General features: G+C 43.9%; 1 protein-coding gene across 1 annotated transcript; it reads right to left on the bottom strand.

Moving 5' to 3' along the window:
• Positions 1–5,873: 5,873 nt before the first annotated feature.
• LOC117440529 (uncharacterized) lies at positions 5,874–7,346 on the bottom strand. The gene is made up of 2 exons (XM_034076768.1): positions 7,271–7,346; positions 5,874–7,028 (listed from the first exon to the last, which is right to left on the bottom strand). Exon 2 carries the CDS (start codon positions 7,017–7,019, stop codon positions 6,147–6,149), a length of 873 nt encoding a protein of 290 aa, XP_033932659.1. The 5' UTR covers positions 7,020–7,028; positions 7,271–7,346; the 3' UTR covers positions 5,874–6,146.
• Between the last annotated feature and the right edge of the window lie 4,398 nt (positions 7,347–11,744).

Genomic DNA, 11,744 nt, shown 5'->3' with positions numbered 1-11,744 from the left:
AATACAATCTTCAGGCATTTAAGCTAAGCATATAAGCAGTTAACCAGCAGTTAACCAGCAGCTAACCAGCAGTTAACCAGCTGTTAACCAGCAGTTAAGCAGCAGCTAACCAGCAGCTAACCAGCAGTTAACCAGCAGTTAACCAGCAGTTAACCAACTGTTAACCAGCAGCTAACCAGCTGTTAACCAGCAGTTAACCAGCAGTTAACCTGCAGTTAACCAGCAGCTAACCAGCAGTTAACCAGCTGTTAACCAGCAGCTAACCAGCAGTTAACCAGCAGCTAACCAGCAGTTAACCAGCAGCTAACCAGCTGTTAACCAGCAGTTAACCAGCAGTTAACCAGCTGTTAACCAGCAGCTAACCAGCAGTTAAGCAGCAGCTAACCAGCAGTTAACCAGCAGCTAACCAGCAGCTAACCAGCAGCTAACCAGCAGTTAACCAGCAGTTAACCAGCAGTTAAGCAGCAGCTAACCAGCCGTTAACCAGCAGTTAAGCAGCAGTTAACCAGCAGCTAACCAGCAGTTAACCAGCAGTTAACCAGCAGTTAACCAGCAGTTAACCAGCAGCTAACCAGCCGTTAACCAGCAGCTAACCAGCAGCTAACCAGCAGTTAACCAGCAGCTAACCAGCAGCTAACCAGCAGTTAACCAGCAGTTAACCAGCAGTTAAGCAGCAGCTAACCAGCCGTTAACCAGCAGCTAACCAGCAGCTAACCAGCAGTTAACCAGCAGCTAACCAGCAGCTAACCAGCAGTTAACCAGCAGTTAACCAGCAGTTAACCAGCAGTTAACCAGCAGCTAACCAGCCGTTAACCAGCAGCTAACCAGCAGTTAACCAGCAGTTAACCAGCAGTTAACCAGCAGTTAACCAGCAGCTAACCAGCCGTTAACCAGCAGCTAACCAGCAGCTAACCAGCAGTTAACCAGCAGCTAACCAGCAGCTAACCAGCAGTTAACCAGCAGTTAACCAGCAGTTAAGCAGCAGTTAACCAGCAGCTAACCAGCCGTTAACCAGCAGCTAACCAGCAGTTAACCAGCCGTTAACCAGCAGCTAACCAGCAGTTAACCAGCAGTTAACCAGCAGTTAACCAGCAGCTAACCAGCAGTTAACCAGCAGCTAACCAGCAGTTAACCAGCAGTTAAGCAGCAGCTAACCAGCAGTTAACCAGAAGTTAACCAGCCGTTAACCAACAGTTAACCAACAGTTAACCAGCAGCTAACCAGCAGTTAACCAGCAGTTAACCAGCAGTTAACCAACAGTTAACCAGCAGCTAACCAGCAGTTAACCAGCAGTTAACCAGCAGTTAACCAGCAGTTAACCAGCAGTTAACCAACAGTTAACCAGCAGCTAACCAGCAGTTAACCAGCAGTTAACCAGCAGTTAACCAGCAGCTAACCAGCAGTTAACCAGCAGCTAACCAGCAGTTAACCAGCAGTTAAGCAGCAGCTAACCAGCAGTTAAGCAGCAGTTAACCAGCAGCTAACCAGCAGCTAACCAGCAGTTAACCAGCAGTTAAGCAGCAGTTAACCAGCAGCTAACCAGCAGTTAACCAGCAGTTAACCAGCAGTTAAGCAGCAGTTAACCAACAGTTAACCAGCAGTTAACCAGCAGCTAACCAGCAGTTAACCAGCAGTTAAGCAGCAGTTAACCAGCAGCTAACCAGCAGTTAACCAGCAGTTAACCAGCAGTTAACCAGCAGCTAACCAGCAGTTAACCAGCAGCTAACCAGCAGTTAACCAGCAGTTAAGCAGCAGCTAACCAGCAGCTAACCAGCAGTTAACCAGCAGCTAACCAGCAGTTAAGCAGCAGTTAACCAGCCGTTAACCAACAGTTAACCAGCAGTTAACCAGCAGCTAACCAGCAGTTAACCAGCAGCTAACCAGCAGTTAACCAGCTGTTAACCAGCAGCTAACCAGCAGTTAACCAGCAGCTAACCAGCAGTTAACCAGCTGTTAACCAGCAGTTAACCAGCAGTTAACCAGCAGTTAACCAGCAGCTAACCAGCAGTTAACCAGCAGCTAACCAGCAGTTAACCAGCAGTTAAGCAGCAGCTAACCAGCAGCTAACCAGCAGTTAACCAGCAGCTAACCAGCAGTTAAGCAGCAGTTAACCAGCCGTTAACCAACAGTTAACCAGCAGTTAACCAGCAGCTAACCAGCAGTTAACCAGCAGCTAACCAGCAGCTAACCAGCAGTTAACCAGCAGCTAACCAGCAGCTAACCAGCAGTTAACCAGCAGTTAACCAGCAGTTAACCAGCAGTTAACCAGCAGTTAACCAACAGTTAACCAGCAGCTAACCAGCCGTTAACCAGCAGCTAACCAGCAGTTAACCAGCAGTTAACCAGCAGTTAACCAGCAGCTAACCAGCAGTTAAGCAGCAGCTAACCAGCAGCTAACCAGCAGCTAACCAGCAGTTAACCAGCAGTTAAGCAGCAGCTAACCAGCAGCTAACCAGCAGCTAACCAGCAGTTAACCAGCAGCTAACCAGCAGCTAACCAGCAGTTAACCAGCAGTTAAGCAGCAGCTAACCAGCAGCTAACCAGCAGCTAACCAGCAGTTAACCAGCAGCTAACCAGCAGTTAACCAACAGCTAACCAGCAGCTAACCAGCAGTTAACCAGCAGTTAACCAGCAGTTAAGCAGCAGCTAACCAGCAGCTAACCAGCAGCTAACCAGCAGCTAACCAGCAGTTAACCAGCCGTTAACCAGCAGCTAACCAGCCGTTAACCAGCAGCTAACCAGCAGTTAACCAGCAGCTAACCAGCAGTTAACCAGCAGTTAACCAGCAGTTAAGCAGCAGCTAACCAGCAGTTAAGCAGCAGCTAACCAGCAGCTAACCAGCAGCTAACCAGCAGTTAACCAGCAGCTAACCAGCAGTTAACCAGCAGTTAACCAGCAGTTAACCAGCAGCTAACCAGCAGCTAACCAGCAGTTAACCAGCAGTTAACCAGCAGCTAACCAGCCGTTAACCAGCAGCTAACCAGCAGTTAACCAGCAGTTAACCAGCAGTTAACCAGCAGTTAAGCAGCAGCTAACCAGCAGTTAACCAGCAGCTAACCAGCCGTTAACCAGCAGCTAACCAGCAGTTAACCAGCAGTTAACCAGCAGTTAACCAGCAGTTAACCAGCAGTTAACCAGCAGCTAACCAGCAGCTAACCAGCAGTTAACCAGCAGCTAACCAGCAGTTAACCAGCAGTTAAGCAGCAGCTAACCAGCAGCTAACCAGCAGTTAACCAGCAGCTAACCAGCAGTTAAGCAACAGCTAACCAGCAGTTAACCAGCAGCTAACCAGCAGTTAACCAGCAGCTAACCAGCAGTTAACCAGCAGTTAAGCAGCAGTTAACCAGCAGCTAACCAGCACTTAACCAGCAGTTAACCAGCAGCTAACCAGCAGCTAACCAGCAGTTAACCAGCAGTTAACCAGCAGTTAACCAGCAGTTAACCAGCAGTTAACCAGCAGTTTAAACGTTTTATTTTAAAGGTCCGTAACGACTTCCTGCAGAAAATAATGACTGAAACTAAAAGGTTATTTTCAATATTGATTATTGATTTGGTGTTTACAATTTCTAAAGTTAGTATGGCTTCAGGGAAATACGTCTCCATACGAAAAGGCTTGATACCAAACAGTGGCGATTCTAGAGTATGTGGGGGCCCTAGGCAAACATCCACTGGGGGCCCCTCGAACCAGCTTTCATCACCACCAGTGATACCAAAACAAGTACGAGTTTGTTTTGTGGTTAAATGATCAAATAAATGCATTTTAATTCAAGACTTTTCCCCAAAAACTCTTCAAACATCCTTTTGAGTTCACGAGACTTCCTCTCAACAATCAGAATCAGCTGAAATGGAGATTTTTTTATTTATTTAATGAAAATGTATAGAAAATAAATAGGAAATAAATAAAAAAAATTCCCAAATAAAAGTAAAACAGTTTTATCGAATTATATTTTAAATGATGTTCCTGTATGTTTAAAATACATGTATTTCCGTTGGCAGACGAGCTAATATGGAAATTAATCATAAATAAAATGACAACGTGTCACGTGTTCTGAATTGACCAATCAGAATCGAGTATTCAACTAAGCCATGTACAATTGGAAATAAAATGACTCTTAGCTGTTTTTATCAGGAAATCACCGGAGCAGTAAAATAAAGCGTTTTCTAAAACCTTTCTCTCTCATTTAGTTTGTTTATTTATTCCCGTTAGCAAACGAGTAAAAGACAAAATGACGTTAGTGCCTGAGTCACTTCCTGTCACCGTGCTGCTTCTCAGGAAGTATGATGCTGCGTTGTCAGTGCGCTTCTCCGTGTCTGTGATTGGTCGAATGCTCCAGATACCCCCCCTCTCATGTGAACGCGCACCTAACTAGATAGGACACGGCTGGCTTGGCGATCCACTTGATAACCCGTGTCGTAGTACAGTTTAGCGAGAGCGCGTGTGTTTTGGATTAGGCCAACCGGCTAACTCAAACATATCCAGGTTATGTTGAACCAGCTTCATAGTACAGGCCTCTGTTTTCAGCACAACAACAACAACAACAACAACAACAACAACAACAACACTCACAAACGAATCAGCTGCTCACACGGTGACAGTTGATCAATGCTCAATGGATAATTAGGAACAAGTCAAATGATCTTGTTTGTATTTGGGAGCATTAAAAGGTTTTAAGTCCCATTTACTGATCAGCATGCAAGTCAGATATAATCCCATGATGTACGGAACATTAATGACTTGCTCTGAGATTTAATTGGTACATTTACGAGCAAAAACACAACTTTAAGGTCAGAAAGGTTCAATATCCTCTGAGATAATAAAGCCAATAACAAACCCAAAAAACCAATAGATGACATTTGCAACTTTATAGGAATTTTTTTTTTATTATTTTCTCCAATGTAAGCTGTTAGGGAAGGAGAAACAAATGTAACCCTGGAAAAGTATATTTTTAACGATGTGCAATGCTGGATCCACCTCATCGTTTATTAAATATAAAATGGGCCGTTACACACAATGTTGTACTTCTACTTACTAAGATTTGAAATGCAGGACTTTTACTTGTCACAGAGTATTTCTACACTGTTGTATTTCTACTTTTACTTGAGTCAAATATTAGAGTACTTCTTACACCACAGCTTATTAGCAAACGTTAGCATGCTGACACGCTGAACTAAATGGAAGAACATTAAACGTCATGTCTGCTGAATGGCAGCACGTTAGTTTTGGGACATTGGGTGTTTCTAGTTTAGGTTTCAACAAACCACAGCACTGAGACTCACAGTCTTCATCTGATGAGATATCAGTGCTAGAACAACTTGGGAGGACTTTCTGAAACAGCTCGAACCCCGCTTTGAATCCTGTCCACAGAACAAGGATTATCTTGTCCATCTGCAATCTGATCTACGTCTACATGCTTATGCTAAGGTTCTGGAAAACACAACAAAACGTAACAAGTATTTTGCAGATGACAGAGATGTAGGTAACAATAAGGTGACAATGATCCCATGCAGGAATTGAAGAGTGAATTATTGAACACATGTTGCCTTTTATTCAATTCAATTTGAAACTACTCTTGATTATAATGTAACTGCACCAAGTTACTTTGTGAGTTGTGTTGGTTTACATATTCCAGTGTTGGCTCATACATCTCCAAAACCAAGGTAAGCAAGCCGCGCCTTCAGACTTCACTTGAGTTGTTGTTTGTTGCTTTGTTAACGATGACTTCTGGACTCGTACCGTATCCTCTTTATACGTCCTGCGGTTGCTCTTCGTCTCTATGAAGCTAAAAATGACACTTTAGGCAAACTGTTTAACATCAGCCCTGATTTGTTGGAACGATAACATTGATGGAAATAAGACTAAGAAAACAAACACATTTCACAGGCAAAGGTTTCTTTATTGAGAGCAGACATGTGCAGAATAAGTGAAACATGTAGTCATTCCTTCAGATTATATTTGAAAAACAGACATTTGGAATAGTTTGATTTCATTGACAGGGAGATTAACATAAGAACGCATTAACTATTCATACTTGTTATTACTACTAGCACTGATTTAAAAAGGGAAAAAGGGGCCATCAACGAATGATCTAACAAAATGGTAAGATGCGTTCCACTTCAGTGAGTGTTGAGAACTCCCAGCTCTGACTTTACTGATAGAAATACAGGTACCTAACCTTGCCCTGGGTGCCCTCGTTGAGATTTTTCGGGATAACTCTGATGCCAGCCTCCTGAAAATCTTGAGACGCATCGTTGTTGAGAATCACGCCGATGGCCTTTATTGGGCTGGATCCTTCCTTCTTGTACCACAGGAACACTTTGTTTCCTCCGGTCCCTTTGTTCAGGTTAACACTCACTTGGTCGTATTCTTGCTGCTGATAGCTCAGATACTGATTATCATTGATGGAGACTTGCAGATCTTTGAGTGCCTTCGTGGAGTCGGGGGTCTGACGGTACCAGATGAAGACATTCGGTCCTCCTGCACCTCTGTTAGTATCTTCATCCACACGGATGTAGCCATTCTTAAAGTGGTCTTTGTCTGACCCAAAGGAATCAGTGGCAATGACGTCACAGATGTAGGTTTTCTTCTCTCTCTTCAGCCAGACGTGGATCCAGTTCCCACTAAGCCCGCGGTTCAGCTCACAGTCCACTCTCTCCCAACCACTTGCAAACTTTTCACCTTCATTGGCTGCATCTGTAGTGACACTAATTTCCACTATGGGAGTATCAAACTCTCCGGACCCTTGGGAATACCAAAGGTAGAGGAAATTACCTCCTGCTCCAGCATTGAGATCTTTGTAGATCTTTTTGTACCCTGCTTTGATCAAACCATCAGCCATCTTTTCGTTGAAGGAAACTTGAACCTTGGTGATCGCCTCTGATCCACGTTTGTACCAAAGATGGATGGTATTTCCTCCTGCTCCTTTGTTCAGATCGCCATCGATTATATTGAACCCTCTGTGTTGAAGGTTTAGCTCCTCAGTTTCATTCAGGGACACATCAAGCTCTGAGATGTAGCTCATGGTGGGTTCCTGCATTACAGAAAGACACGTCATGAGTAATCACAATTGTAGTTAACTGAATACATCTGACTGTTCAGCTGAGCTAGAATATCATCCTTCAACCATCAGGAGTTACATTTTGAAAACAACAATGACATCTAAACCAAGTTCAAATCAAATGTATACGGCACAGAGTTCTGGAAAGTATTGATTACAATGTTTGTTAAATACACAAAAGGTATTACAGCAAGAAAGCCTTGTTGAACACTTACGTGTGTGCTGACAGCGAGTGACAGGCAGTACGAAGTCAACTGGTGTGCTGAAGTCTGTTGTACTGAACACAGGTCAGCTGCATATATATAGAGCCCAGAGATGCTGTGGGGCATTGTGCAATCGTTACCTGGGAGGAGTCGTATTCTAAGGAAAACGATGCTGAATTCATGCCAACACGATGACTGAAGCCAAACAAGTGCCCACATCAAGTGTGTTTATGGGCGTGAGTGTTTCCATCAGTTCTGTGGAAGTCACAGACCGTGACAGGGTGACCGTTTCATTGGAAGAACATTGAGAAAGAATTGTGTTGCAAGAGGTAAACAAAGCAGGAATGTACAACACACACACACACACACACACACACACACACACACACACTTTGGATACGTGTTCACCTTAATCCACATTGGAAATTGTTGCCTTCTTTAGAGTTATTGGTAATTCAGGATTAATTATTAAATTAAATATGGAACATAAGATAAAATAAATATAACGTTGACTTGATACTTTTGTTCACGACATTAGACCTGTCCTCTGATCTCTACTAGAATAAGATACGTGTGCATGTTGGGTGTGTTAACACTCCCGTAATGCACCTCATCTTGATATCCTTTTCATCACAGAGGAAATGGTGTATTTATTAGATGCTGATCCGTGCACGTGCAACTTTGACTGACTTTAGTTCTAATGGTAATTAGAATTTGAGTTCAACCCATAAGTCATTCTTTAATTACATTTCTCAAGATGATGGATTAGTGTTCCACATCCATTCCACTCATGTGTTGTGCAATCAGGCCAAAGGTACAGAGAGACATTGAGGACCTGGTGTCCCTTTTGTTAGCACGTGGTTCCTTTGTGTCTATGGCCTTGGACGTCTTCACTGAAAGTCACCCAGTTCTGCCCTGATACAGCCCGTCTGAGTGCAGTCACAGAGATGCTACGGCTGCTCTCCATGACATTAATGATCAGGTCCGAGAATGCCCACCACTTCCTGCTCCCACATTCAGGAGATACACGAACATTACAGCCGTTGATACTGTGGGGCAGCATTTTCTCCTCTCCTTTCGGTGAGGGAGGTCCAGTGGTTCCTAAGCTAAAGGAGGTTATAAAGGAAGCTTGAAACCTCCTTTCCTTTCATGTAGAGAATTGGAACGGCACTTATCATGGCTGCCACTGAGGCACTTCCGGCAGTCGAATAGTCCATTTAGCTTAGGAAGGTTCCTAAGCTAAATGGACTATTCGACTGCAGCCACACTCACACATGCTCACTCACACATGCACACTCACACATGCTCGCTCACACATGCACACTCACACATGCTCGCTCACACATGCACACTCACACATGCTCACTCACACATGCTCACTCACACATGCTCACTCACACATGCTCCACGGCAGAAGGGTGCGCTACTGAGTCCGTTGGGAAGGCGGGAGGTTGAGCACAGCATGGAACAGCCCTTGCCAGTCTGATGGCAGGTGTTTCTAGCGATCCAGCGATCTGGGTCAGTGTTATAGTGATAATATTATAAGCTGAATTTAGCGATCACAACGAAAACAGCCAAGACACATTGAGCCCAGAAAGTAATGTTATTAGGGCTGTAAATATAATAAGCCTATGGGTAAAATTAGCACATTGTAACTAAGGAGATTTCAACTAGCGATTCTGCACTGCGGTCACTCAGCCGTCTCTCGAGTTTGTCTTTTCAAATCAGCTGCTCTTCATTTTCTTTCCTGCTATATTCAATGAGTGATACAAATATTTCTTACCACAAGTTCTGAATAAAACCGACACTGTTGGACTCAGTACTAGTTTGACTGCTACCAGAAATAAAAGGAAGTACTTCTAATGTGTACTTTGTGAGTAATCCTCTGTCAGTCCCCTCCATAGTACATAATGCATGTTTTCTGCTGTCTTTGATGAATGATACAAATAAAATGTTACCATTAGTTCTTAATGAAATTGATACTGTTTGACTTTGTATTAGTTAGCCAACTACTTACTACTTACTTGAATTCAGCATCATATGCCAAGGAGCATGATGCTGAATTCAAGCCAAAACAATCCCCAAAGCCAATGAGTGCCCGCATCAAGTGTGTTTATGGGGGTGAGCGTTAGTATCAGTTCTGTGGAAGTCACCCCGTGACAGGTTGACAGTTTCATTGGAAGAACATTGAGAAATAATTGTGGTGCAAGAAGTAATTAAAGCAGGAATGTACAACACACACACACACACACACACACACACACACACACACACACACAGCCCCCCCATGACAGTTGCAGCAGCATTTGAAAACCTTTGATACAGCACCAGTCAAACGTTTGGACACACCTTCTCACTCGAAGGTTTTGATTTGTTTAGATTATTTTGTACATTGTAGATTAATACCGAAGACATCAAATCTATGAAAGAACATAATGTGGAATGATGTTTGGACCCCAACCTCCAGCCTCTCCGGTTGATATTCTGGGCTCCCTAAGTAAAAGCATCCTCCCCTCTGTCATGAACCTTGGAGTGACCTTCAACAGTACTTTTAAATTCGACAAGCAGGTCAGCACCGTAGTAAAATCCTGCTTTTTTAAAATAAGACTATTGGTCAAAATGAATGAATGAATGGGCGTTTCTTTGACTATTTATAGGCAAATATGGGCATTACGTGAAGTCCGCAAAAGCTGCACCGCATTTCGAGTCGATTGTGATTTATAAAGGGAAACCGGCGTAGGAAGTGCTGTACGCACTTTCCTTGCCGGTACACAATGTTTGGTGAATCGGAAAATGTCGGAACATTTCTGTACCTATTTTTTGGATTTCTACTACGTAAGCAACCTTCCCACGTAAATCCTACGCACGGCGTTATAAATGAGGCCCCTGGTCCTGATCTAAAACCACTAGACCTACACTCATCAAATCTGGACTGGATTATCCCACATAGTCTAAAGATTCTTTATAACATAGTTTGAGATTTGTGAAACCTTTATTCTGTTTGTGAAAATACAAGAAGGCATAAAGGCTTGACCAGCTGGGAGGTTCACTCTCTGATTCTGATCCTGGCCTGCTGCAGCAACCTCAGCCTTCCACCTGTGTTTGTATTTTCACAAATAGAATAAAGGTTTCACAAATCTCAAACTGTGTTATAAAGAATCTTTAGACTCTCTGGGATAATCCAGTCCAGATTCGATGAGTGAATATATGAAACGGGCTGTAAACGGGTTTTAACATAAAATGGTGTCATATCAATATCATATCGGGAGTTTTATCATGAGAATGCTGTGCGTATGATAATGCATGGATGATCATATCCTGGCTCACACAAGCCTGATGACGCATGGATGATTCCAGTTCTCACCCACACTTTGAAACCCCTGGGTGTGGCTTGCGTCGCATGTATTGCTTGATGCTGTTGAATTTCCCCTTGAAAGGAATCATCATCTCATCCACAGAGTTGTGTTCTTCTGGTACCACCTGCAGGCATTTCTCTCTGAATGTATCTAGCCAGGGTCTGAGTTTCCAGAGTGTGTCTTTCTTTTCCATCTCTGACACTGTCAAGTTGTTAACAAAATGTAATTGTTATGTTTATGCATGGGGTTTTAGGTTGTTGTGTTGTTTTCTGTCCTTTTTCTCCTTTCTGCTCTTTCTCTCCTTCTCTGCAGGACTGGTGTGTGACAGGGGGCGTGGCTGGTATTCTCCTGGCTGCAGATGAGGCACACCTGTTCTCACTTCCCTAATCAACCCTCTCTTTTGCGGCTTTCACACCAGCGCTTTTCAGTTTCTAGCTCCGAGCGGGAGCTTTTCTGGTTCAGCTCCGGTTTCCCTTTTCAGCTCCCGCTCTGTGCACACCGCCCACTGGCGCTCCAGAGCTGCCCCTGCTGCGTCATGACGTCACCGTTTACATCGCTGATTTGCTCCCTAAGGGCAGCCGGCGCTCACAACAGCGTCGGGTCGATGATCGTGTTGCTTTTAATCACACGAAGCCAGAATAAATTGAATAACGACTTCTCCACCCTTATCCTTTGCTCCAGAGTGCCGTGGTTCATTGTTTATTCATGTGTTTCTGCAGCATTTACCGACCGCTGCAGCGCTGCTCTTCCACGGAGTTTATTCTCCCGTTAGCTCCCGGTTAGCTCACACTGCAGCGGCCGCTCTAAAGTATTCACTGTCCGACTCACACAAGCAGCTGATGCATATCCCCAGTTCCCTTAGCCTAAGTGAATGTGTGTCAGTCTGAATTGACGCTGTTTGGTATCACAACGCTGTTATGAAAGTTTCTCTGGTATCAAACGGGTGATGTTGGCATAGCAACCGAAGCTAAACTGACTACTTGCATCCGATAGCTGCAATAATACAAAACAACACGTCTGCCTCTCTCCACAATGATCGATAACAGTGAACGGATGGTCGAAGTAAGGCACAAATAAACAGAACCACACGAAGCCTGGTTAGTGTTGCCTGACTTTATAAAGTGTGTTTA

Source organism: Pseudochaenichthys georgianus, unplaced genomic scaffold (assembly GCF_902827115.2).
Source record: "Pseudochaenichthys georgianus unplaced genomic scaffold, fPseGeo1.2 scaffold_1026_arrow_ctg1, whole genome shotgun sequence".
NCBI lineage: Eukaryota > Metazoa > Chordata > Actinopteri > Perciformes > Channichthyidae > Pseudochaenichthys > Pseudochaenichthys georgianus.
Note: the sequence above shows the minus strand (reverse complement) of the source record. Positions and strands in the feature narration are given on the sequence as shown.

Excerpts from the sequence above, each read along its gene's own strand:
- LOC117440529 (XM_034076768.1), bottom strand. The coding sequence starts at position 7,019 with ATGAGCTACATCTCAGAGCTTGATGTGTCCCTGAATGAAACTGAGGAG.